This window comes from Drosophila miranda (genome assembly GCF_003369915.1).
Source record: "Drosophila miranda strain MSH22 chromosome Y unlocalized genomic scaffold, D.miranda_PacBio2.1 Contig_Y2_pilon, whole genome shotgun sequence".
Classification (NCBI taxonomy): domain Eukaryota; kingdom Metazoa; phylum Arthropoda; class Insecta; order Diptera; family Drosophilidae; genus Drosophila; species Drosophila miranda.
This window is the reverse complement of record NW_022881614.1, coordinates 18495695-18523324: the sequence shown is the minus strand read 5'-3', so window position 1 is coordinate 18523324 and position 27630 is coordinate 18495695. Positions and strand designations below refer to the sequence as shown.

The 27630-nt window shown below is 47.4% G+C and overlaps 3 protein-coding genes across 4 annotated transcripts; 1 reads left to right on the top strand and 2 right to left on the bottom strand.

Annotated features, from left to right (window-relative positions):
* Window positions 1-11723: 11723 nt before the first annotated feature.
* Window positions 11724-15258, bottom strand: LOC117192273 (DE-cadherin-like). Its single transcript, XM_033396929.1, has one exon. The coding sequence runs from the start codon at window positions 15241-15243 to the stop codon at window positions 12679-12681; it is 2565 nt and encodes an 854-aa protein (XP_033252820.1). The 5' UTR covers window positions 15244-15258; the 3' UTR covers window positions 11724-12678.
* Window positions 15259-17352: 2094 nt separating this feature from the next.
* On the bottom strand, window positions 17353-24628 carry LOC108158857 (DE-cadherin). Of its 2 annotated transcripts, none has more exons than XM_017291588.2 (2): window positions 23142-24628; window positions 17353-22139 (listed from the first exon to the last, which is right to left on the bottom strand). In XM_017291588.2, exons 1-2 carry the CDS (start codon window positions 23781-23783, stop codon window positions 18243-18245), a joined length of 4539 nt encoding a protein of 1512 aa, XP_017147077.2. In that variant the 5' UTR covers window positions 23784-24628; the 3' UTR covers window positions 17353-18242. The 2 variants fall into 2 exon arrangements, with proteins under 2 accessions (XP_017147077.2, XP_033252819.1); XM_033396928.1 differs by lacking the exon at window positions 23142-24628 and adding an exon at window positions 22229-22304.
* A 968-nt stretch (window positions 24629-25596) lies between these two features.
* On the top strand, window positions 25597-27473 carry LOC108158862 (F-actin-capping protein subunit alpha). Its single transcript, XM_017291594.2, has 3 exons — window positions 25597-26097; window positions 26321-26490; window positions 26547-27473. Exons 1-3 carry the CDS (start codon window positions 25857-25859, stop codon window positions 26994-26996), a joined length of 861 nt encoding a protein of 286 aa, XP_017147083.2. The 5' UTR covers window positions 25597-25856; the 3' UTR covers window positions 26997-27473.
* The last annotated feature ends 157 nt before the right edge of the window (window positions 27474-27630 follow it).

Here is a 27630-nt window from a genome sequence, read left to right as displayed (position 1 = left end):
CTCGGATTATAATTCCCTCTACCTTATTATATCCACCACTAATTCTCTTCCTCTTATTAAATTATTAATCCTTACACACCTTTCTATTAATTAGTAACTGTAGTGGTATTTGTACTTTGATTGCATGCTTAGTTTCTTAGTAAGTTTAGTACTAATTTTCCTCGAATGTTAGTCTAATAGCTATCTTTCTTGCATGTTCGCGTTTGGTTCGGCTACGCACCGCGCGTCATGCGGCAGCGCCCCTCGGTCGGTTGGGCGGGAGGAGGGCTGCGTTTTGCCTGGGATCCGCGCGTAACAGCCTTCTGCTGGTGTCACACGGGCCACTTGACGGTGCAGTAACTGCATCGCCTCTTGAAAGATGCAGTCATTGCATGTCAACGTCCACACAAAAAAAAAAAAAAAAAAGATCGAACGACATCCAAAAATCAATTCCTAAATAAACATCCTGACTTAACGAAGGGATTATGTATATATCTAATTCTTTACTTATACCTTTATACTCTATACTAGTCCTAAATTTACCAACTATTTTCTGATGACTTCTATCAGCGGTGCATGCCTTGGACAGCACCTTTTTAAACGGCTTCCTGCTGATAATATATTCTTTGGCCAGTTTCCCTCCGATGCAAGTCAGAGCAGCTCCTGTATCGAGCAAACCCACTCGCTTATTATCCAGAAGACCAACTTCAGCATAAGGGCGTTTGTCCCCTTTGTTTCTTCTAATGCTATTTATGTACTTTACTGACTCCCAGAATTTTTTTAACCGCCGACTGCTGCGAGAACTTGTCTTTGCTTTGTCGCCAAAGCTCGGAAACCCAATCTTCCTAATATTTTCCAGCTTAGTATGCCAAAAATACTCTGGCTGACCAGCCGAAAGGGAGTGTGTCATTTCCCGCTCCCCACCACTGCTATATATCCTCACTCCTTTGTCGCCGCTTGCCGGTTGGGAACACTGGTCAGTGGACGAGATGCTGCAGTGCTCCTTTGCGCGTTTTTTTGGCATCGCGCACATGAAGGTTTATAGGCATTAGGAATACCGCATCCATAGCAAAAAAATTTCCTTTTTTCCGCGCAGTCTTGATACCTATGCCCCTCCTTCCTGCAATTCCAGCATACGAGAGCAAAAGCGCCTATCTCATCCTCTACCTCTCCTTCAGAAAATTCTACGGCATCATCGATGTTCGCTTCCTCCCAGAGCTCTGATATCTGCTTCTTAAAGACCGATGGTTTCTGATAACCATGATTCTTACGGACTTCTTCTAAAAAGCATTCCCTTTTCCTGCATATATCCCTCAAGGTTTCCATCGAATCTACCCGTATGTTAAGAATTTCATGCTGAATTTCCGGACGTAAATTACGCCTCACAATTTCAATCAGCGTCTTCTCACTAAGAGGCTGGTCGAGTCTATCAGTTAGCTTTAGGATGGCATCGTAGAAACTTTCGAACGTTTCTTTTTCCCTCTGTTTTCTATCCCTTATCATTTGGCGGATATCCACATCCGTTCTGGAGTCTCGGAATTGCTTCCTCAACGCAGCACAAAGCTCCTGCCAACGAACTACTCCTACCGACTTGTGATATCGCCAAAAGAAATCAGATGCCTTGCCATCAAATAGCGAATTCGCATTACCACACAGAAGTGAGAAATTTCCCTCTAACGTCTGATGAGTAAGGGCCTCAACTCTATAGATAAAGCTATCGATTCCTATTGTATCGGTGGTTCCTGAAAATCTTAATTTCCAGTTCGACATTATGTGGCCTACTTTGTCTGGTCTTTGGGCCAATTCTGAACCTACCGATCGGGCGCTGGTAGCACGCGGAGGTAACCCCGGATCTGGTTGCTGCCCATTGATTCCTAGTAGCTGCTCCAAAGAAGTATTCCTGCTAGTATTTGGATTTGGCGTTTGTCTTTGCTGCTCCATATTATTTATGTGAGCTTCTACATTGTTTTGAATGAGATTCGCCATTTGTTCTGTCAACTGAGTTAACAGCTCGTTCTGCATAGCCTTGACAGCGGCTGCAATTTCGGCAGACGTCTGGCTCATCTCGACGCTGGACGGGTTCTCGCTCGCACTTAGCTCTTCACTTCTCGTTTCGGCCAAATCTGATAAGCTATCTGCTCTTGGGATTGGTACGAGATGTGCTAGCTGGATTTGTAATGGTTTGAGCTATGCAAACCGAATCACAAGTTGGGCAAGTTGTTTTAACAGTGAAATGCGTTTTTATACATGCCTTATGAAACGGATGCCCGCACTTCGTTTTATAATTTTCCCCAGTTCCCAACTCGGACTTGCATAAGCTGCATTCTATGCTTCGAGGAGGCACCCCTTTTCGTGGCGATCTATCCAGACCCATAGAACTATTTAATTTCTTCCCAGAATTAATTACATCATATTGCGGAATAACCCCCAATAAATGTATCAAATCTATTTATGTAGCCTGTATAATGAATGTACATATGTATGTGAGTATATATAAAAAAAAATATAACAAAAATAAGATATAAAAAAAATTATAAAAAAAAATATAGAAGAAAATATAAAAATGTTTCTATAAAACAAATATATAAAGAAATTTAATTCTTTGAAATTATACCATCAATAGCTCCCTGCAGAAGCTGCACACCAATTGTCCGCTTTTGTTGGTAACGTCTAATAGCAAATTTATGAAACTGACCAACACAAATGAATCGTGGACAGGAGGCATTTCATGACAAAAAAAACTCTCCTTGTTTCCTACTCGACTCAATTTCTCGATCACAAACAAATAGAAGAACTGCCATGTTTCCGTTCCAGTCCATCTGCCGTGGTCAGAGATTCATCCCTAAGGTTGAATCAACTTGATTTCCAATCGTCAGAATGGCTTTTCAACAAAAACATCAAAACAAATAAAAGTTAAGTGAAAACTATCGCTAGGTAAATGTGGTCAGAAGGCAACTGCTCGCAGCCGACCCATTCTGAATTCCTATGCATTCTATCCCAGTCGTCCCTTCACTTGTTGAAAATATAGAAATCCCGCTCGAACCCACATCTCACTGGACAGGTTATCGCCTCAGAGGCTAATTTGCCTGCATTCCAAGTTTTTGTCATGGTTCCATGCTCGCAGAAAACTTTGTAGTGAAACAGATATTTGCCATCAAAGCTATACGCTAACCAGCGTAAACTTTACGGACAGCTACCCTACGCTATTCACTCAGACAATACAAGGTTGTAAATAAGACAGATGGGAAAGAAGAAAATTGTGGTCAATGTAATGTGTGAGTCCTCCTGGTATTAATTAATCGGAGTCAATCCGATGTACAAAACAAGGTGGCCCCACGTTGGGCGCCAAAAATAAAGATCTTCTTAATTATTACTGTAATGGGTAACGAGTATTTGGGCGAGATGGTATTACTCGGCTATGACCGGCACGTATTGTTTCCGGCTGCTGGCTCGTCAGCAAGGGGGTGGAGTTGTTTTATTGTCATAGTCCGAGGCCCTTTACTTTATTTATTTTAAATTTAACGTGCAAGAAAAAAAACAAGCCATACACCTCACCGGACAGAGTTCACTACAAATGACCACATAACACGGACGATTACCTAAAAGACAGACGGACGATCCTCAGCTGTTTCGAGGACCCCTTGCCCACCCTACCTTGGTCATGCCATTCCATACATCTATCTGTCGGCCATGACCCCTTGGTGTGCCGACACGCGCTACAGGGGCTTGGAAGGGGAGATCATAATAAGGGTTTAGTTAAACATTATAATGATATTTATTGGAACTAAATTATACATAAAAATACGGGGTATATGTTCCCTCCCATAGGCTACCTGGGCCTGGTTCCCTTGAACTAGGATCAGGTAAACTTATAAACTATATTTCAATAAATGTGCAATGGTAAAGATTAAAATTTAAAGATAGAATATAAATGTTGATTCTTACGGGCTACGAAACGGTGAGGCAATTTGTTCGGAACACCCATAGACAATTTCTTCCATGCCCAAATGATTGTAATCAAATACCTAGTAAATAAACTCACTTTTACTGCGGATCCAACGTCGAAAGCGCTTTCTGATGGTTGCTGCAAAACTGTGGTTAATATGATATTTTGGGTTCGGGTGTATTATTATTGCATTTCGGTTATAAACATATTGGTTCTTGTTATTTTTTATACCCGATACTCAAAATGAGTATTGGGGTATATTAGATTTGTGGTAAAAGTGGATGTGTGTAACGTCCAGAAGGAATCGTTTCCGACCCCATAAAGTATATATATTCTTGATCAGCATCAATAGCCGAGTCGATTGAGCCCTGTCTGTCTGTCCGTCTGTCCGTCCATCCGTCCGTCCGTCCGTCTGTCCGTCCGTCCGTCCGTCCGTCCGTCCGTCCGTCCGTCCGTCCGTCCGTCCCCTTCAGCGCCTAGTGCTCAAAGACTATAAGATCTAGAGCAACGATGTTTTGGATCCAGACTTCTGTGATATGTCACTGCTACAAAAATATTTCAAAACTTCGCCCCGCCCACTTCCGCCTCCACAAAGAACGAAAATCTGTGGCATCCACATTTTTAAAGATACGATAAAACCAAAAACGCAGAATCGTAGAGGATGACTATATGTTCTAGAGTGTAAAATCTCAACCAGATCGTATAATTATTATAGCCAGAATCAAGAAAACAATTTCATTCTTTCTCGCTCTGTCTCTCTCTAACACACAGGTTTCATGGTCGGCTTTGCCAATTGCAAAATATGAGTTCAAGGATCTCAGAACCTATAAGAGCCAGAGCAACCAAATTTGGTATCCACACTCCTGTGATGTCGGACCTTGACCGTTTCGTGTCCAAATTTCGCCACACCCCCTTCTGCCCCCGCAAAGGACGAAAATCTGGGGCATCCACAAATCTCAGAGACTATTAAGGCTAGAGTAACCAAATTTGGTATCCGCACTTCTGTTAGATCTCACTATAAAAAGTAAATCTCAGAATTTCGCCCCACCCCCTTCCGCCCCCACAAAGGACGAAAATCTGTTGCATCCACAATATTGCACATTCGAGAAAACTAAAAACGCAGAATAGATAATGACCATGTCTATCAGATTGCTGAATCTGGATCAGATCAGATAATTTTTATAGCCAAAAGGAACAAATCAATTTGCACTGGCTACGCAGCCCCTGACGTCACGCTCAGACTGATTTTCTGTCTCTCTCCTTGTCGTGACGTTTAATATTAGCGGCGTCTGCCGGAGGAGAGCCATACTGACTTAGTATTGGGTATAACTGTAGAGTTGCGGTCTCCGCAGCAACTCACAACGTTCCCCCTCGTTTATGTATATGTATGTAAACTTAAATAGCTGTTCTGCTGCTCGGTACTATTCTGCTTACTCTTATGTTAACTTATGTTACTTCACTCGGCTTATCGCCAGCCCCCTTCGGCTCCGTTGCTGGCGAGCGTTTTTATAGCTCGCTCGCTCTCCTATTGGGCTCTGCCTTTGCTGCTTGCGTGTTCTCTCTCTCCCCCGCTTTCACTCTCTGCCTATGCGCGCATCACCTTTGGCTCCGCTCGCCCTCTTTATTTTTTTGGGGCATTACCCTTGCAGCTCTGAGTATTGAACTCCAACAACACACTAACTCTTTCCTTCCCTATGTACTGCGGATCTTAATTGGGCCTTGTTAACTGTATTTGCCATACGGCACGTTTAGGTAGGATTTGCGCTATTTTCCTCCTTTTTCTCCGTTCGTATTTCGACGGTGCTGAACTTTCCGCTATCGCGGACTATCGACCGTCCCGCTTTGTGGCCGCCGCCTCACCGACGTCGATCCGGCTGCGAAGGTCGAGCCTCTCTGAATTTTTTCTGCGTCTCTGCTCCCTCGCTCTGTGCTGCGACGGATCAGCTGCTTGGAGCGCCGCTGCTTCGCCAGCCCAAATTGCTAGGCGCCAAATCTAGTGCAGGGAGAAAGAACCGTCTAACGTATTCGGCCCCGAAAGATCTGTGGTATCCCACTTTTTGTTCCTCTTACCCGTCAATCTTGGCCCCAGTGGCCGACCTAGCTTCAGTTATCGTAGTCCCGCGACTTTTGCTTTGCTGCTGCTGGATACCACTCGCGCTTTGACAATATTCTTTTCTTGACTTTGGAACTTTTTCATTAATGATTTTTGCTGAGCCTGTTCGGGGCGATGTTGGTCGCTCGACATCCAAATTCCAAAAGGAAGATGGACACGCTCCCATCCACTATGAGACCGGTCGGATCCGCTGGATGACGTTCGAATGTCATCGCTTTCTCCTCTTTCTCTTCACCTGCCATCAGCGTTAACTCACCCCCAGAGGGCGCCAACCTTTCAGAGCACCGTTTAAGAGCCCCTGACTCCAAAACCCCCTGTAGCAGCGAGACTATGGCTGCCCTTAGTTTACGCCCTCAGCTACAAGCCTCTTACAACATATAATATCTCTGCATCCAGTACGAGTATGTATGCTTAGAAAGATCATAAGATCGGATCATTTCAATAGAATCAATAGAACTCCCTATGAAAATGTATCTTTAAGGGTGTCTAAATCTTCGTATCTTGAAGCTAGTCTTCCGTTCTTGTCTCAATTTCAGCTGTACTCTTTTCTAGCTGTCTCAAATGTCTTTTGCTGGGGTTGGACGTGCCTTCGCTTCGAACAGCCACAATTCGGAGTTCTTTTTTTGCAAAGCTGGCACATTTATTTGTGTACTGTAGAAATATTTATGCTAAGTCGAGATTTGAGGAAGAGAAGTGCTGTAGCACGAAGCATACCAGTTCTTGCCTCATATCAGCATTCGAAATTCATCAAACTATGGACACGATGTGGCCACTATCTGGGGCACGCATCGTGCAATCTGCACACAAAAACAGACGCATAGTAAACGCACTCGAGTGGAATTTAGGAATGCAGTCCATATTTCAGAGGCTGCCTTATCAATTATTTAGGATCCCGAACCCCGACCCGAACCCAAAATCGAACCCAATGCGAACTCGAGCATGCAATTGTCATTGACAATTTCACCTTTGTCTCTCCGATTCGGGGGTTGTTTTTGTGGAACCCCGAACTGCACTTTTGATCGGAATTCGGGCTTCTCTCTCACGCTCTCCCCTCTCTGCGTGGAGCGTTGATTGTGTGTATTGTGTGCGTGGGGCAAACACACACACTCGTACACATTTGTATTAGGGTCATATTTCTTGTAGGGTTTCCAGCGAAGTTTCATTTGAATTTTATTGCTGTGTCGCTCTGTCGGTCCCCCCAGCTCGAACTTCCCCTTTGTTCTACTTTGCTCGGCATATTCCTCTTGTTTTTGTAGCTGTTCTTTCTGGACTACCCCGCACCACCGATGCCGCGTTGGCCACCCTTCTGCGGTCGGCATTTTCTATAAGTATGGACTTCCCCCTTGCACTGCACTGCACTGTCACTTCGATGGTTTACTGATTTTCGGGCAAACTTTAACTGCCGCTGCAAATATACAAATAATAAAATATGTTCTTCCGTTAATAACTTTTACTACCCCTGAATTGCTGGATAGTCTTCTACTTCCGTCTTCGTTTCTATCAAATATTATGTCACGCCTAATGAATGTGCAGCTATGAACAATATGTACGAGCCAACGCAAAACGATTAGATTCGCAGCTCCTGATAGTTGCCATTGGATGGATGATATATGAGTGGTCGAGAAACCTCAATGGGAGAGAACTTTGCCCTCTTCAAGGGCAAAACAGTTCAAGATCCAACAGACTCCTAGGGTATTTCCATGCTGTCGAACGGGACATTTGTACTCATTGGAAAAATATTTCTCCATTATAAAGTAGCTTTAGGATTAGCCCTATAATTGGTGCTAGGGTCGATATCTGGCAGCTATGCGTTTCAGAGATTTTTGCAAAAAACCAAGGCCATCGCACGGAACAAAAATAGAACAAATTTGATGTGATTTCGATTAGATAGTTCAATATGTTGGAGAGAATTTAAGTAAAAACTTTTATCAAGAATCATCTTTCTTATAGGAGAACATAGTAAAGGAAAACGTAAAAAAAGAGACCACGGAAATGCCCATATGAACCTACAATAGGAATGGAGCACATTCTTGGAGCAAACTTTGTAAAATAAAGACTTCGATTCAATCGTTTTCTATAAATTTGCATAACAAGTTCTCCAGATAATGATATTGTTGTTTTCATAGCTCATTTCAAAGCTTATACAGTAGCTTTCTTCTATCCATATCTACGCCTAAAGTTTTCTCAAGTGAATATTGGCACACTTTTTAGGTACTTTTCTGCTTTTGTTTAGGCTTGTTTTTAGCAGATGTCCCATCTGTGGTGGCGGTGTTGGTTCAGCGTTAGTTTGTCAGGTGCCTCGCTCGTTTCGGTTTCAGCGCAAATGTGGCAAAACTAGTTTAAGACCATATTTTCTGCTTAATTGCAATATTTTTTCAAAGTATTTCCAGCTTTCAGCCACAGAGCGAGCAACTGAATGGAATGGAATGGGGCCGAGACCCGAGTCTGTGGGCAGTGTTCACCTTCTATTTATTTCTATTTATTCCGCTCTTTGGCTTTGGCTTTGGCTTACAGAGAATTTTGCATTCCGAGAATTGCGTTTTTTGCTCGGTTCCTTCGATACCTTTATTGGTAATCCCTCTGGCCTGCTCTTCTATTTTGGCCACCAGTGTTTTTCTGCGTTCTGCGACTAACAATACAGCACAAAACAATCCCTGCTGATCGCCACAAATCAGGCCCGAGTACGTGCCGGGCATCGGTAATCGAAGAGACCACAGAAGAGCATGGCGAGCACGTCCCGATGGTCAGCGGCATTTTATCGTCTTCTTCGACTTTTGCTGGCTTTTATGAAAATTTCCCTTTATGAGCTCTGCGCGCTCATCATTATGCATTCCGAACAAGAGGGAGAAAGAGAGGATCCTCTGCCGGGCCAACTAATAAGCGCTTTAGCACAGAGACCACGTACCCGACTTCATAGAGTTATTAGTGCCCTATAAGGTGTCTTGGTGAGGGGGCAGGAGGCCGTTTCTGTGGTCGCTATACTATATATCATACAAGTGCATATAACTAGGAAATATTCAACCTAACAAATAAAGTTTCCCATGGGTATTGTGGTCATTGGAGGAGAACCGAAGGCGAACCAGCAGCAGCAGAGCCAAATGCACCTCCAAGTGGACAAGGGGCCGGGAGAAAGAAGTGCTAATTGCAAGCAGGACGGAAGAGGGAGGAATTCATTAGCGAAAACTCGGAAATCTATATGAAATTTCCCAGCCAAAAAGGTTTGGCAAAGGCCAGCTAGACAGCAATAGATCTTGCGGCTTCCAAACATTCCAAACGGAAAGAGGCGGAATTTATTAACATTTTTCCCGCCTCTTCGGAATCGGCTTGGGTTCAACTATTGTCTTTCTCATTTCAGGTTATATGAAATGAATAGTCCTTTCGCAGGAAATGTGAAATCTGTAGACAGGTAGTCGTCGGCCTGTCTGGCTAGTTTTTATTGTAATTGAAACTATGATGAATAGCCAGCGAGTGTTAATGAGTACTTTGGGTGCCATAGCCATGGATATTCCACTCCGTTCCACTGTAATTAATCAAAGCGAGGCCTTGGCAGCAGCCTCAGCTTTGGCTTCCCCATCAACAGGTAGTAAAACGCCAAGACGTGCCCCATCAATACTACTCGCCTGCATCCCCATCTGTATCTGCAGCTGGAGCTGGAGCTGTGTCTGTTTTGTGTATCTGTATCTTTGTCAGTCACAAGAAGCGGGCGTCGGGTGTCGTGAGTGACAGAACGAGTTGAGTCGAGTGGAGTGGATTGGAGTCCGAGGAATGAAAAAACTCAAACTGGGCCCGCGCTCTGCGATCTGCACTCAAGAATCCAAAGAGAGGTGCTGGTATCCAACAGATACACACCTCGATTGGAGCCGCTTGGGAAATACTGGTTTTACTTCAAGCCAAGTTTGCCACAGCACAAAGATTTGCTTTCATTTGTCCGTTAAAGATTGCCTCTCTGGGTGTGTGCGTGAGTATCTGAGAGATACCTCTCTCTCTCAGAGAGTACGCATGTGTGTGTGCGAAAGAGAGAGCCAAGACTTGCATTCAGTATCTGTGTCTGGGCACACCTGTGTGTGTGTTCGTGTTCATGTATCTGAGAGAGTCCACACTGTACAGGTAGCTCTCGACATGGCTTGGCTTGTTCTGCCTCTACCTCTACTACCTCTCCACTGCTTGAATCTCTTTTTCCCCGATTCTTTTCATTTCTTCTCGTCTGTTATGTTAATCCATTGGCCAAACATCCTATCCCATGCCATCCCATGCTCTCGGGCCCCATACACACCTGAGGAGTGTACTGCGGTGACGGTGGCAGCTGCTGCAGCTGCGCACAGGTAGCCGCCGCCAGAAGAGGTTATTTGATTACTCAACCATTTCAATTTGTTCATTCTGTCACTCTCTCTCCCTCGACCTGACGACTGCGAGCCCCTCTACCATGCCACATGTCGCCGGTGAAACCCTCACGTAGCGTCGGCATGTCCGGCCCAAAACTTCTTGCAGTTTTTTTTTTCTGTTAACCGAAACTCAAAGATTGAAAAGACATCTGTCGTCCGTCAGCAGTTCAGCTCTATTTTTTTGTTTTCTGTGTGGCATTTCCGCAAAAAGAATTTTTCATTTTGAGGAAATTTGTGGGTTTTTTCTGTTTTGGTACTCGAAATATGCTGTTGTACTTGAGAATGCATTGAATTGATTTGAAATTTCAGTATTTGATAGACCCTTGACATTCATCCATGTCGATTCCAATGGATCTTGTTCAAAAAGTTGAAGTGGGTGGATGGGTTTTTTGTGGAGTTTTGTATGAATAAAATATTGTACAAGAGTCTATTGAAAAGTAACTTGAAGGAACTGATTTCTGACACTGAATCTGCAACTCTTTTACTTCAAAGTAGAGAAGATCTTGCAGCTTCCAAGAGTAGCCTCGTTCGACAGCTGCAATTCCGGACAGTCCCTGATGCAGCTGCTTCCACAAATGAATGTCTAAGCCAGTACAGTGGCGATCTCTGGGCCGACTCCTGACATATCAGTCATGCTAATCTTAGTTCAACAGCAACGGATGTTATACCCGTATGTAGGGAGATGCAGCTGCAGCACCTGCTCCAACAGATACACAAACACACAACAAGAATTTTTCCATTTTCCATTTGCCGCTTATTTACCCGTGAACTGCTCCAATTTTGTTCATTGACTTGTGCCGCAATCGATTTGTTCAAACCGAACTGTCGGGCGACGGGCGATGGACGGACAAATCCAAAAGGCAAGCGTAACCTACTTTCCGCTGATAAGATAATGACGCTTTTCCTCCAACAACGACTGTGCCCCCTCAGCCAATGGCTTACCAATTAACCAGCGGAGCATACTCTATGTACCACCACGTATCCAGTAGTCCGGTACCGTATGTATGTACGTATTAGGTACTTGTCTAGTGTGGAGCACTTCCATTTGTTATGTTCTACGTGGAGTGCCCTAGAGCCCCTTAAACCAGCTGTTGTTCCGACTTGTAGGGTATTTAATCCACGATTTCAAATAAGCACTCCATTGCATCCGCATTCGCGCTTATCTCTCACCCGCCAAACTGAATAACACTCAAGGGACTATGTTTCGATTTTATTATTTTTATTTTTGTTTTTTTTTTTACACAATTATTGTGTGTGTGTTTGTGTGGCTTTCTCGTTGGTTTGTAAATGATATACATTTGTTTAATATAGTACGTACTATCCTCGTATATAAATAAATTGTTTCTTTAATGTTGATTCGCCTTGGCATGTAAAAAGTAGGAGTTCCCCCTTATGGAACCCTCTCTTCTAGATACGGGAAAAAGGCTTACAAAAATACATATCGCAATGATTTATTGAACATTTTCTTATAAATATAAACTATATTTCGATGCCTATATAGCATGGATATAGGCTGCACAATCGGTACTCCGTTCTCTCGCGCTAGCTCGATTCGATTTAGATTTAGATTTATGTTTAAGCTGATTTATACACGTAGTACTAGGGGACAACGACAACCCTAAGAACTTATGCTGATATACGTAAACGGTTAGGTTAGGATAATATTTAGCTTAGTTTATCGACTTGTCTTATCAAATTGAGTTCAACTTTTGATATAATGAAGTGTTTTGTTTGTCCTGAAATCATGTATAGGATGGGATAATAAACTATCAGATAAACTACGGACTAATGTTGGGAATATGCAAAGTAAAATGCAATTTGTTACTGAATTCGCTTCATAGGAATATTTTGTTTCCTCCTCCAATTGGGATCGATTTCTTCTTGATTTTGTTAATGAATACACTGCACTCTGCATAAATTTGTGTTTTGTTCGCAGTTGCTTAGGTTTAGGATTATGGTCTAGTCTAGATATATGTAGATAAAGTTACGCTTACGTAAGATCAAGATCACTTTTTGCATTTACAAAACAGAAAACAAAAACGTGTCCTCAACGTGCCCCTTCCCTTTCCACTCTTCTATATAAAAAAATGGGCTATATATACTTCTTGTACATACATATGTGTAGCTCTTGAGGAGACTTTGGGCCCGGCTAGGCCGGCACCCGGTCCCCCTGCACATCCTCCTCTCCACACCAGTCAGTATCCATACAATTCTTAGCGTATAAAAAGTCTTTTGCATTTCTTCGTCATCTTTTTCTCCTAGATCCGCCAGCCCTGCTCGTCGTCCACATTGGAGTCGGTGTCGGAGGGCTCCTCGCCGTACATGTCAGCCAGCTTGCGGAAGCGCGGTCCAAAGTTGGACAGATAATCGAAATTGAGATCGCCGTCGTCGGTGCCGGAGGCCAGGCTGGACAGACTGCCGTCGGAGTTGCCGTCGCCCTCGTAGGCGTAGTGGCGCACATCGTCGACGGTGAGGCCGCCGGAGTCGCGGTCGCAGTTCTCCTTCTTGTCGCCCAGGAAGTCCCCGATGTCGGGTATGTCGTTGGGATCCCGACCCCTGCCCGACTGCAGGGCGTGGGGATCCTTGTAGAGCTTCTCCTCGTAGAAGGGCTGGGTGCGCAGGACGTTCAGGTCGTAGTCCGTGTCCCGCTCGCCGCCGCCCTCGTCCTCGTAGTTGATGATCGTCTCCCGTATGTCGTCGATGTCCTTCTCGTGCCAGCCGTTCTTCTGCTTTTTCTGCACCACCACGGCCAGAAGGATGATCAGCAGCAGCGCGATGATAGCAACAATGAAGTTCCGATCGATGCCGAAGCTGAAGGCCACCGCCACCGACTGCTGACAGCCGCTGTCAATGTTTCGGAAGACCGAGGGCATTCCCAGGTTGTAGGTGTGCTCGTTGATCGTCAGGTTGCGCACGCAACCGAAGAATCCCTGCTGGGTGGGCACATGCGTCCAGTTGAGCTGCCGTCCGAGCTGCGCCAGATCGACGGGACTGCCGCCCAGCTGCAGGGGCGCGTTCACGTTGAGGAACTCGTTGGGCCCCTGTGGGGCGCCCAGGCTCATGCAGGTGGACAGGCGGCAGTTGTCCACGGTCATCTCGATGCTGGTGCGCTGCAGGATGATGTCCAGCTGGTAGGAGCGATCGGCCACCATCCGTATGTGCTGGTGCTTGATACGTATGCCGCCCGAGCCGTAGTCCACCGTCAGCACGGGATAGCACTTCTCCAGCTCGAGGGCCAGGAAGTCGGACAGCGGCAGCAGAGGATTGTAGTTGAGGGGCCCCAGGTACATGATCAGGCCCTGGTCGACCTGTGGTGTGATCTCCAGACTGATCTTCGTGTTGTCGCAGGCGGATATGGGCTCGTAGAAGGCGTAGCCGCTGCCGTAGAAAGCCACCGATACGAGCTCGCAGTGGGGCCCGGTGAAGTCGTCGATGCAGTCGCAGACATCGTTCTCCCCGTAGCGCGGAGTCCCGCCGTTCAGGCAGTGGTTCAACAGCAGCGCCTCGCACACACACTGCGCCTGCACGAAGGCATTGACGCCCACGAAGGAGGTGGTGTTCGAGTAGATCATGTAGGGAACCGAGCTCTTGTGCAGCTCGTTTGTGCAGGAGCTCTCGCACTTGAGCCGCTCGATCAGGCACTCGTCGATGTTGACCATCAGCATCTGGAGATCGAGCTCGTTCTCCAGCCGCTGCTGATTCTGAGCCACCATTCCGTTGAGCTTCTCGGGCGAGTAGTACGGCGATCCGTGGTCGGAGTAGCGCACGTCCAGCGTGTTGTTCTCGTTCTGGAGCACCGTGAAGACGTCCACATTGGACACAGAGGTGTTGAAGAGCTTCGACAGCGAGTGCTGGAGGCTGTCCTTCAGGGATAGGGCCTCCGGGGACTGCATGTCCCGGGGCACGTAGATGAACTCCTCCTTGGTGATATTGATGAAGCGGATGCTGCCGCTCTTGTCCACCGCCTCTTCCGGCAGCTCCCGGATGACCACCGTGACGTCGGCATCCACCGAGTGGTAGGGTATATAGGTGGACTCCTCATCGACCGTGAACTCCAGCACGTACTCCCCCTCGCCGGTGTGCTGGAGCATGGTGATCATGCCCGTGCTGGGATTCAGGCGGAACTGATCGTGGGAGATGTCGTTCTTCCACTTGAAGCTCTTGTCCTCCAGATCCCAGTCGTCCAGATCGTCGACAAACACCCGCCCGATGTCCGTGTCGGGCGCCTCGCCCTTGTAGTTGTAGATGAAGATGCGGGAGGAGCCCTCCGTCATGGCATTGTCGTTCACATCGCCGATGATCAGGTGCAGTATGCTCACGGCACTCTGCCGTGGCACCCCCGAGTCGCTGATGCGTATGGGGATGTAGTTCTCCTTCTGCTCCTCCCGGTCGAACATCACGTTGGCGAAGAGGTAGTCGTTGTCGATGCTGAACTTGGTCTTGATGTCGGGCGAGGCTTCGCTGTCGATGCCGTAGGTGTACGGCGGACCGTTCTGGACGTCGTCAAAGTCGTTCGACTGCAGCTGGACGACCTGGCCGGGATTTCGGTTCTCGGGCCACTTCACTGGCATTTCGTTGACCAGGAAGGGGGCATTGTCGTTGATGTCCTGCAGGGTGATGGTCACCGCCTTCACCGACTTGAAGGTGGTGCCCACGCCGTCCTCGTCGCTGGCGGAGATCAGAATCTGCCAGTTCCTGTAGCCGTTGGGCGGATCGCGGTCCAGGGGCTGAATGAGCCGCAGGTAGCCGAAATATGCTGTTGTACTTGAGAATGCATTGAATTGATTTGAAATTTCAGTATTTGATAGACCCTTGACATTCATCCATGTCGATTCCAATGGATCTTGTTCAAAAAGTTGAAGTGGGTGGATGGGTTTTTTGTGGAGTTTTGTATGAATAAAAAATATTGTACAAGAGTCTATTGAAAAGTAACTTGAAGGAACTGATTTCTGACACTGAATCTGCAACTCTTTTACTTCAAAGTAGAGAAGATCTTGCAGCTTCCAAGAGTAGCCTCATTCGACAGCTGCAATGCCGGACAGTCCCTGATGCAGCTGCTCCCACAAATGTATGTCTAAGCCATTACAGTGGCGATCTCTGGGCCGACTCCTGACATATCAGTCATGCTAATCTTAGTTCAACAGCAACGGATGTTATACCCGTATGTAGGGAGATGCAGCTGCAGCACCTGCTCCAACAGATACACAGACACACAACAAGAATTTTTCCATTTTCCATTTGCCGCTTATTTACCCGTGAACTGCTCCAATTTTGTTCATTGACTTGTGCCGCAATCGATTTGTTCAAACCGAACTGTCGGGCGACGGGCGATGGACGGACAAATCCAAAAGGCAAGCGTAACCTACTTTCCGCTGATAAGATAATGACGCTTTTCCTCCAACAACGACTGTGCCCCCTCAGCCAATGGCTTACCAATTAACCAGCGGAGCATACTCTATGTACCACCACGTATCCAGTAGTCCGGTACCGTATGTATGTACGTATTAGGTACTTGTCTAGTGTGGAGCACTTCCATTTGTTATGTTCTACGTGGAGTGCCCTAGAGCCCCTTAAACCAGCTGTTGTTCCGACTTGTAGGGTATTTAATCCACGATTTCCAATAAGCACTCCATTGCATCCGCATTCGCGCTTATCTCTCACCCGCCAAACTGAATAACACAAGAGGGACTATGTTTCGATTTTATTATTTTTATACCCGATACTCAAAATGAGTATTGGGGTATATTAGATTTGTGGTAAAAGTGGATGTGTGTAACGTCCAAAAGGAATCGTTTCCGACCCCATAAAGTATATATATTCTTGATCAGCATCAATAGCCGAGTCGATTGAGCCTGTCTGTCTGTGTCTGTCCGTCTGTCCGTCCGTCCGTCTGTCCGTCTGTCCGTCCCCTTCAGCGCCTAGTGCTCAAAGACTATAAGAGCGAGAGCAACGATGTTTTGGATCCAGACTTCTGTGATATGTCACTGCTACAAGAATATTTCAAAACTTTGCCCCGCCCCTTCCGCCCCCACAAAGGGCGAAAATCTGTGGCATCCACAATTTCGACGATACGAGAAAACTAAAAACGAAGAATCGTAGAAGATGGCTATATCTTCTAGAGTGCAAAATCTGAACCAGATCGTATAATTATTATAGCCAGAATCAAGAAAACAATATAATTTTTTCTCGCCCTGTCTCTCTCTAACACACACGTAGCATAGCCGGCTTTGCTTAGAGTAAAACATTAGCGCCTAGATCTCAGAGACTATAAAAGCTAGAGCAACCAAATTTGGTATCCACACTCCTAATATATCGGACCGAGACGAGTTTGTTTCAAAATTTCGCCACACCCCTTTCCGCCCCCGCAAAGGATGAAAATCTGGGGATATTCACAAATCTCAGAGACTATTAAGGCTAGAGTAACCAAATTTGGTATCCGCACTCCTGTTAGATCTCACTATAAAACGTATATCTCAAAATTTCGCCCCACCCCCTTCCGCCCCCACAAAGGACGAAAATCTGTTGCATCCACAATATTGAGGATACGAGAAAACTAAAAACGCAGAAGCATAGATAATGATCATATATATCAGATTGCTGAATCTGGATCAGATCAGATCATTTTTATAGCCAAAAGGAACAAATCAATTTGCACTGGCTACGCAGCACCCGACGTCACGCTCAGACTGATTTTCTGTCTCTCTCGCACGCACTTCTTGTCGTGTCGTTTAATATTAGCGGCGTCTGCCGGAGGAGAGACATACTGACTTAGTATCGGGTATAACTGTAGAGTTGCGGTGTCCGCAGCAACTCACAACGTTCCCCCTCGTTATTTTTGTTTTTTTTTTTACACAATTATTGTGTGTGTGTTTGTGTGGCTTTCTCGTTGGTTTGTAAATGATATGCATTTGTTTAATATAGTACGTACTATCCTCGGTTATAAATAAATTGTTTCTTTAATATTGATTCGCCTTGGCATGTAAAAAGTAGGGGTTCCCCCTTATGGTATAAGACTTATTGAACATTTTCTTATAAATATAAACTATATTTCCATGCCTATATAGCATGGATATAGGCTGCACAATCGGTACTCCGTTCTCTCGCGCTAGATCGATTCGATTTAGATTTAGATTTATGTTTAAGCTGATTTATACACGTAGTACTAGGGGACAACGACAACCCTAAGAACTTATGCTGATATACGTAAACGGTTAGGTTAGGATAATATTTAGCTTAGTTTATCAACTTGTCTATCAAATTGAGTTCAACTTTTGATATAATGAAGTGTTTTGTTTGTCTTGAAATCATGTATGGGATGTGATAATAAACTATCAGATAAACTACGGACTAATGTTGGGAATATGTAAAGTAAAATGCAATTTGTTTCTGAATTCGCTTCATAGGAATATTTTGTTTCCTCCTCCAATTGGGATCGATTTCTTCTTGATTTTGTTAATGAATACACTGCACTCTGCATAAATTTGTGTTTTGTTCGCAGTTGCTTAGGTTTAGGATTATGGTCTAGTCTAGATATATGTAGATAAAGTTACGCTTACGTAAGATCAAGATCACTTTTTGCATTTACAAAACAGAAAACAAAAACGTGTCCTCAACGTGCCCCTTCCCTTTCCACTCTTCTATATAAAAAAAAATGGGCTATATATACTTCTTGTACATACAGATGTGTAGCTCTTGAGGAGACTTTGGGCCCGGCTAGGCCGGCACCCGGTCCCCCTGCACATCCTCCTCTCCACACCAGTCAGTATCCATACAATTCTTAGCGTATAAAAAGTCTTTTGCATTTCTACGTCATCTTTTTCTCCTAGATCCGCCAGCCCTGCTCGTCGTCCACATTGGAGTCGGCGTCGGAGGGCTCCTCGCCGTACATGTCAGCCAGCTTGCGGAAGCGCGGTCCAAAGTTGGACAGATAATCGAAATTGAGATCGCCGTCGTCGGTGCAGGAGGCCAGGCTGGACAGACTGCCGTCGGAGTTGCCGTCGCCCTCGTAGGCGTAGTGGCGCACATCGTCGACGGTGAGGCCGCCGGAGTCGCGGTCGCAGTTCTCCTTCTTGTCGCCCAGGAAGTCCCCGATGTCGGGTATGTCGTTTGGATCCCGACCCATGCCCGACTGCAGGGCGTGGGGATCCTTGTAGAGCTTCTCCTCGTAAAAGGGCTGGGTGCGCAGGACGTTCAGGTCGTAGTCCGTGTCCCGCTCGCCGCCGCCCTCGTCCTCGTAGTTGATGATCGTCTCCCGTATGTCGTCGATGTCCTTCTCGTGCCAGCCGTTCTTCTGCTTTTTCTGCACCACCACGGCCAGAAGGATGATCAGCAGCAGCGCGATGATAGCAATAATGAAGTTCCGATCGATGCCGAAGCTGAAGGCCACCGCCACCGACTGCTGACAGCCGCTGTCAATGTTTCGGAAGACCGAGGGCATTCCCAGGTTGTAGGGGTGCTCGTTGATCGTCAGGTTGCGCACGCAACCGAAGAATCCCTGCTGGGTGGGCACATGCGTCCAGTTGAGCTGCCGTCCGAGCTGCGCCAGATCGACGGGACTGCCGCCCAGCTGCAGAGGCGCGTTCACGTTGAGGAACTCGTTGGGCCCCTGTGGGGCGCCCAGGCTCATGCAGGTGGACAGGCGGCAGTTGTCCACGGTCATCTCGATACTGGTGCGCTGCAGGATGATGTCCAGCTGGTAGGAGCGATCGGCCACCATCCGTATGTGCTGGTGCTTGATACGTATGCCGCCCGAGCCGTAGTCCACCGTCAGCACGGGATAGCCCTTCTCCAGCTCGAGGGCCAGGAAGTCGGACAGCGGCAGCAGAGGATTGCAGTTGAGGGGCCCCAGGTACATGATCAGGCCCTGGTCGACCTGTGGTGTGATCTCCAGACTGATCTTCGTGTTGTCGCAGGCGGATATGGGCTCGTAGAAGGCGTAGCCGCTGCCGTAGAAAGCCACCGATACGAGCTCGCAGTGGGGCCCGGTGAAGCCGTCGATGCAGTCGCAGACATCGTTCTCCCCGTAGCGCGGAGTCCCGCCGTTCAGGCAGTGGTTCAACAGCAGCGCCTCGCACACACACTGCGCCTGCACGAAGGCATTGACGCCCACGAAGGAGGTGGTGTTCAAGTAGATCATGTAGGGAACCGAGCTCTTGTGCAGCTCGTTTGTGCAGGAGCTCTCGCACTTGAGCCGCTCGATCAGGCACTCGTCGATGTTGACCATCAGCATCTGGAGATCGAGCTCGTTCTCCAGCCGCTGCTGATTCTGAGCCACCATTCCGTTGAGCTTCTCGGGCGAGAGGTACGGCGATCCGTGGGCGGAGTAGCGCACGTCCAGCGTGTTGTTCTCGTTCTGGAGCACCGTGAAGACGTCCACATTGGACACAGAGGTGTTGAAGAGCTTCGACAGCGAGTGCTGGAGGCGGTCCTTCAGGGATAGGGCCTCCGGGGACTGCATGTCCCGGGGCACGTAGATGAACTCCTCCTTGGTGATATTGATGAAGCGGATGCTGCCGCTCTTGTCCACCGCCTCTTCCGGCAGCTCCCGGATGACCACCGTGACGTCGGCATCCACCGAGTGGTAGGGTATATAGGTGGACTCCTCATCGACCGTGAACTCCAGCACGTACTCCCCCTCGCCGGTGTGCTGGAGCATGGTGATCATGCCCGTGCTGGGATTAAGGCGGAACTGATCGTGGGAGATGTCGTTCTTCCACTTGAAGCTCTTGTCCTCCAGATCCCAGTCGTCCAGATCGTCGACAAACCCCCGCCCGATGTCCGTGTCGGGCGCCTCGCCCTTGTAGTTGTAGATGAAGATGCGGGAGGAGCCCTCAGTCATGGCATTGTCGTTCACATCGCCGATGATCAGGTGCAGTATGCTCACGGCACTCTGCCGTGGCACCCCCGAGTCGCTGATGCGTATGGGTATGTAGTCCTCCTTCTGCTCCTCCCGGTCGAACATCACGTTGGCGAAGAGGTAGTCGTTGTCGATGCTGAACTTGGTCTTGATGTCGGGCGAGGCTTCGCTGTCGATGCCGTAGGTGTACGGCGGACCGTTCTGGACGTCGTCAAAGTCGTTCGACTGCAGCTGGACGACCTGGCCGGGATTTCGGTTCTCGGGCCACTTCACTGGCATTTCGTTGACCAGGAAGGGGGCATTGTCGTTGATGTCCTGCAGGGTGATGGTCACCGCCTTCACCGACTTGAGGGTGGTGCCCACGCCGTCCTCGTCGCTGGCGGAGATCAGAATCTGCCAGTTATTGTGGCCGTTGGGCGGATCGCGGTCCAGGGGCTGGATGAGCCGCAGGCAGCCGCTGTTGTCGATGGTCAGCAGCTTCTTGTAGTCGTCCTTCACAATCGAGTAGACAATGTGCTGGTCTGCTGTGCGATCCTTGATGTCCGGATCGTATGCCTCGATCGTCAGGATGCAGTTGTCGAAGGCTCGCTCCTCCTGGATGGTGATGCTGTAGTCCTGCTTGAACACCGGCGGATTGTCGTTCACATCCTCGATTTTGATCACCCCCGTGGCGTAGTCGTCGTAGATCCCGTCGAAGGCTCGCACCTTCAGATCGTATTCGGTGATCGATTCGTAGTCCAGGCGCTGGTTCACCGTGATCTTGCCCGTCTTCAGGCCAATCTTGAAGGCGTCGCCCACGTTGCCGCTCTCGATGCTGTATAGGATCTGCGAGGCGTTGTCCTCGTCCTCGGCCATCACCTCAATCACCTCGTAATTGGTGTTTGCATCCTCGAGCAGCTTGTCCGCCAGATACTTGGTCTGCTGGAAGTGCGGCTTGTGATCGTTCTTGTCGCCAATGGAGATCCGGAACACCTGGTGGCCCCGATTGGGCTCCCCGTTGTCGAAAAGGCTCGACGGGGAGCTGTCGCTGGCGATCACCTTCACGTTGTAGAAGTCGCGCTCCTCCCGATCGAATGTCGTGAGGGCCGTAATGTTGCCCGTGTGCCGATCGATGGCGAAGAAATCCCGATTGTCCGCCAGCTCGAAGGACACAATGTTGTTGGCCGCCGTCCCATCCATGTCGAAGGCGCGCACCTGCATCACGGGCGTGCCCGGCGGCTCGTTCTCGAGAATGGTGCCCGACTTGACCTCGGTGAAGTAGGGAATGTTGTCGTTGACGTCCTCGACCTTGATCTTGATCTGGTGCTCGGCCCCCAGCTCGAAGGTGTTGCGCACACTCATCGTGAGGGTGTAGTCCGTGATGGCCTCGTAGTCGAGGTGCTTGCCCAGGCTGATGGTCACCTCGTTGCCGAGCTGATTGAAGACGAACGTGTTCTTGCCGTTTGTCTGCTCCGTGCGGCCGGTGATCAGCTCGAAGATCACCTCAGGCTTGTCCGGCATGTTGGAGACAGCCGTCAGCGTGGCTATGGCCTGCGAGAAGTTCTTGAGGTCCTCTTTCAGGTAGATGGGCGTATCGATGGGGTCCACAAAGGTGGGTGGCTTGATCGAGGACTCCACAATACGTATCCGCACTTCGATCTGGGCGTCTTGCGGCTGATCCGGCACTATGTTGTACGCCCTCACATTGATCGTGTACGACTGTCCGGGTCGCTTGTCAATCGGTCGATTCAGATAGATGATCCCCGACTCCCTGTCGATCTTAAAGTACTGAAAGCCGCGCTCCCGCAGTATCTCGTACTCGATGATGCTGTTGTTGCGGTCATCAAAGTCGCTGGCACTGATCGACATGATCACCGCGTCGGGCTGCAATTAAAAGACATGGGGTATAAGGCCTCGAACAATATCACAAAGACGTTTAAGGGGGACGGGGTCTCTCTCTAAACCTCACTTTCCTGCAAGTTTGCCCAAATCAGGAATAGGCACATCTTTCCTTCGCGAAATCCACTGCGCTTCCCTCCTGACCAAAAGTGCAACCTAAGCTGAAACCTTTAAAAGGAAAATGCTCGGCTTTCAGAGAGCTTTTCTAAAAATACTACACAGAAATGAAAGCGGAATGGAAACGGGGAAATGGGGTTCTCCCCCGAACGATTTGTATGGCACCACTGGCTGGCGGAAATTGTATTCCATTCCATAAGCTTGAGATAATTTCCTGGAATAATATATATTTGTGGATCCCATTAATTCCCCTCGGGGAACATGTGTTTCAAAAAAGATTCTCAAGATTTATGGCTCGGCATAGAATAAGAAACTATCCAGAATATAAGGGAATTTTCACAGGTTTCTTGTATTGTATCACAAAACTTTGCGGACAAACTGTACATGGACACCAATTCGTTATTCTCGCTTCCACTAAGCTTTTCCATTGCCTGGCGAGAGTTTTTCCGTCGTGCGAAAACTAGTGGAAAAACAGAGAGAAAAGGCGAACTCAAACCCGTCTGAAGGCCTCCTACGCTGCTTGTTGCTGCCAGGAAAACTTGTTCCGCCCAAGATGTGTTCGCCCGAAGAACGCAGAGCCCACGGAGCTGTTAATTATCGCTGGAAGTCGCGGGAGCCTCTGTGATGTGTATGTGTGTGTGGGGGCAGGTGGGCGACGGATAGGCGACAAAGGCAATGACCCATAAATTGCCACTAAGCCAATTAAATTGTTGCTTAAATATCATGACATCATTCAAGGGGGGCGGTGGCATGACGTCACTCGTGGACCGTCGCACACAAAGAGTGAAGGAAAAGACCAAGCGGCAGTAATCCAGGGTCCGCGTGCTTGGTCCTCCGTTGTGCGGGACAGTTCGAGTCGTCCACACTTACCTGTGCATTTTCCGACATGGACTCGTCGTAGCGCGCCTTGTTGAACACCGGGGGATTGTCGTTGATGTCCTCGATGGTCACGTTGAAGGTGCAGACATCGTCGAGCGGCGGCAGGCCGTTGTCCGTGGCCTGGACGGTGACAAACACGAACTTCTCGTGGATGGGCTCGTCCCGATCGAAGGTGTGGCCGGTGACAACGACGCCCGTGGTGGGGTTTATGAAGAACTTGGGTCGTTCGGAGCGCGACTGGACGATACTGTAGCGTATCTCCTGGTTGGGATCGGGATCCGTAGCCTGCACCATGAAGACGCAGGTGTTTTCGAGCTGCTCCTCCTTCACGGAAGGCGCATAGCCCGCGCAGTTCTTGAAGGCGGGCTTTCGATTGTCGCCGGTGTAGTTGTTGTTATCCGGCAGCGTCTGGGCTGAGAGGGCGGGTGAGATGATGCTGAGGGCCACGGCCACGGCCATGAGCAGCCTGCTCCTGTGGCTGTGGCTGTGGATGTGGATTTGACTGTGACTCCGATCCCGACATTTTCGTTTGTGCTGCTGGTGTGTCTGCTGCTGTGCTGGATTCGGATTTAGATTGAGGTGATTGCTGACCGACATTTTATGGCAGTTGGTGGAACACTTGTGGAATTTCATTTAGCAGACATCCGCCATATCTCAACTTTTGAGCACTTCTTTTGTGAATCACGCCAGTATTTATCCACTGGAACACACACACGGGTGCACACACGGGTACACACACGGTATACACTCGATCACTACCACTACTTCACCGCACACCTTTTACTTTTACGTTCTCTCTGATCTGCTCTGCTGTTTTTGTATTTCTATTTCCACTTTTGTTAGCTTCTATCTCTCAATGCATGGGTGCATGTGAGCATGTGTGTGTGTGTATGTGTGTGTAAGTGCGAACTAACGCTGACGTCGACGTTCCACCGTTTGTTTAGACTGCATTTTCATGGCAACCAGCAGGAACAGCTGCCGGGAGACCGTCTAAACATCAATATCGAACAAATTGAAACAAAACAAATCGAACGAAACACGTACAGTTCGCGCTTTTATTATTTTTCCAGGTATTTTCCGATTTATCTGCTGCTTTTTCTGTTATTTTCTTCACTTTTATCTTTTTTACACACTCTCTTTTGCGCTCCCTTCTTCGGACGCCGCTCTCTCACACACCGCAAAACAGGTAAGACCAGGTAGAAAAAAAGTGGTTACCATACACACACTTGTAGGCAGGCGCGCGCGCGTTTGTGTGTGTGTCGTGGTTTCAGTCTTTTGGTATTTGGTACTTGTTACCAACTCATTCGTGTTTCAAGGAACTGTTTTCCTTACTTTATTACTTTAAGCGAAATTACTGGTAAATTAATCGTAAAAGTGTTCTGTTCGTTTCATTCCCGAATCTAGCCGAAAATGTTTCGTACGACACGATCTAGCTTTTATTTAGTCCGCGATCGACGCGCCGCAACAACCGCGCGATTCAAAAGTGTGAATTGCAGAGTGACCAGTGTGACTTATCGATAAAATATACCGTCCGACCCTCAGAAATATATACCGTCTAATTTGAAAAATATACCGTAAATATACTGACAAATCCAAGTAATATTATACGTATTCCTCGTTTTTGATATTCCGTCGACTATTACTAGCTAGATGATCTCTCAGCCCAGCCCACATAATTTAATCCGATTAATAAATCAATTTTCTAATTGACTGGCTTGTTTTAAATACTTTCTACGGCGATTGCTTTTGTTTTTGTCTCAATTTTGGTTCCTCAACAACAAATTAGCGTCTCGTATGATGAAAAACCGAACTAAACCCACTTTAGGGCCCTCTGTTTAAATAGAGGTAACGACTTGAGGTAAATGGCGGAAAATATTAAAATGTAAATTCTTCTTGTAGATTCATGCCATCTTTCATCTGAACTTAAAAAAAAAGCCACAAAATCTTAACTGCGCTAAAATGATTGAATTTGCATTATATTCGGAGGAAAATTGAAACACCACCTTGGTCTACAATAGGTCAATCGTTCGCCGTTAATGATTGGAAAAAATATTTTCGATTTTGATATTCCGTCGAATAAGATCGCCCACATAATTTTAGGCCGTTGAAGAATAAATTCTCTTGATGATGCGTGTATATGCCTTTGTTTACACTATTTCGTTAATATAATATGAAATATAGTAATATAGTAAATTTAGTCGATTTGGTTCCTTCTCTAGGTAGCTCAGCATGCAACTCTCTTAGAGATGCGCCTGTACCTGCAGCGGTAAGCTGTTATATTAAAATCGAATTTATGAACATTTATGAATGCCATTTATAACGGTTTCTCGTTAGGGTATTTGGTTTATTCATTTTTATGTGCGCTGCGGTTAAATTCATTTTCTCTCAAACGATATATCGAAAAACCATCTGTCGCAAATTACAAAACCATCGATAGTGCCATCGATGTTTCTCCAGCCCTGCTGAATCGTCATCGTTGTCCTATTTTGAGAAAAAAGATCACATAGTTTTGTATATCATATCAAAGGAAAAGCATTAAGAAAAACAGTTGAGCTATCAGTATAGTACTACTACTAAACGCAGCCCAGCCGCACCGGCCATAGAAACGAGAGCACGAGCAACGAGGAGTGCAGAAAAGAACACACAAACCAAACAACTGCCCCTGCCCCTGCACCTGCACCGATTTCGTGAATCACCAACGGAATTATGGAACAAACACAGATTACAGATGCAGAAAAGGTGCGCATTGTGTCCGACTTCATTCTGCACGCTCCGCCCGGCGAGTTCAACGAGGTGTTCAACGATGTGCGCGAGCTCCTCAAGAACGACGCCCTGCTGAAGGACGGTGCCAGCCACGCCTTCTCACAGTACAACAAGGACCAGCTGACACCGGTGCGCATCGAGAACAGCAACCATGGCGCCATTATATCGGAGTTCAACGATTTGGGTTAGTATCAGGCATCAGTGAATCTGCCCATATATGGGCATAGTCATGCAGCAGCGATCCCATCCCCCCTCGCCTGCAATGCTAACACTTAATTGTGAGTCACGAACCCCAAACAGGTCGACTTTGTTGATATCTTTCGGGTGTTCGTCTTTGGTGAAGTATACATACCAAAAGCCAGAGACTTTCCTTTTCCCACTGATAAGGCAACGAAATAATCTTTCAGGCAACGGTCGCTTCTATGATCCACGTACAAACAAGGCCTTTAAGTACGACCACCTACGGAAAGAGGCCTCCGACTACCAGGATGTGGAGGCGGATGCCGATTCAGAGCCGTGGAGGGCGGCCCTGGACTTGGAGACGCTTGCATACACTGCCTGTCACTATAGACAAGGGGTAAAGGAGCGAATCCATTGTTAAAGCACACAATAACGTGATTTTTGGGTTTGCAGGTCAGCTCGGTTTTTGGAAAGTCGCAAGGAAACCAGATCACGCTAATCATTTGCATTGAGGACCACCAGTTCCAGCCGAAGAACTACTGGAACGGCCGATGGCGTTCGCAGTGGCACGTCACCTTCCAGGCGGGCAGTGGCCTGGCCGAGCTGAAGGGCGTGTTGAAGGTGCAGGTCCACTACTACGAGGACGGGAACGTTCAGCTAGTGTCCTCCAAGGAGTGCCGCGAGAGTGTAATGGTCACCAACGAGCAGCAGATGGCCAAGGAAGTGATGCGCCTCATCGAGGAGGCCGAAAACGAGTACCAATTGGCCATTTCGGAGAATTATCAAACGATGTCGGACACAACTTTCAAGGCAATGCGCCGCCAACCGCCCACAACCAGGACCAAGATCGACTGGAGCAAAATCGTCTCGTACAGCATTTGCAAGGAGCTGAAAACGCAATAAGACCAGGAGCTGCAAGCTGAAGCGGAGACGGAGGCGGAGGGGACACAGCAGCATTCGACTAAGCGGCCCAACAGTCTTCCACTTGCAAAAGCCAAGCGTCGAGATATGTAACTGAAGAAACAGCAGCATTAACATTATAACATCCGAGGAACAGAAGGAACAATACACGATCACGAATACAACTTTAAACTAAATGTCTGTAATTTGCCTATATACAACATACAGACATACATATACATACATGCATATATACAACGTGTATTTACAATGTGTTATATATAACTAAACTAACGATGAATGCACATGCATAGCTATATAGATATATTTAATTACGATCCGAGATGATTCAATTAAATGGATTTGGACAATGAACGATGCGCTGTTGCCTCGTTTGGGGTCACAGTCAGTCAGTCGCCACCAATTGTCGCCTTTATCGTTTAAGATGAGCATTAAACGCGGTTTTTATCATGTACGGTACGAGTACTCTTGACTTATGTATTATTCTAATTTTAAACAAGACAAGACAAACACAATATGAGCAGCTCGTGTGTGGGCACGTGACCGTCCCGTCCAATTGCAAGAGTGCTTGACTTGGGCTGCACTTGCACTTGGAACTGCGCCTCCGATAGAATGT

Coding starts and splice junctions, on each gene's coding strand:
- LOC117192273 (XM_033396929.1), bottom strand. CDS start 15,243: ATGAATGTCAAGGGTCTATCAAATACTGAAATTTCAAATCAATTCAAT.
- LOC108158857 (XM_017291588.2), bottom strand. CDS start 23,783: ATGAAATTCCACAAGTGTTCCACCAACTGCCATAAAATGTCGGTCAGC. Junction 22,140..23,141: donor CCATGTCGGAAAATGCACAG/GTAAGTGTGGAC, acceptor TTTTAATTGCAG/CCCGACGCGGTGATCATGTC.
- LOC108158862 (XM_017291594.2), top strand. CDS start 25,857: ATGGAACAAACACAGATTACAGATGCAGAAAAGGTGCGCATTGTGTCC. Junction 26,098..26,320: donor ATCGGAGTTCAACGATTTGG/GTTAGTATCAGG, acceptor ATAATCTTTCAG/GCAACGGTCGCTTCTATGAT. Junction 26,491..26,546: donor CCTGTCACTATAGACAAGGG/GTAAAGGAGCGA, acceptor TTGGGTTTGCAG/GTCAGCTCGGTTTTTGGAAA.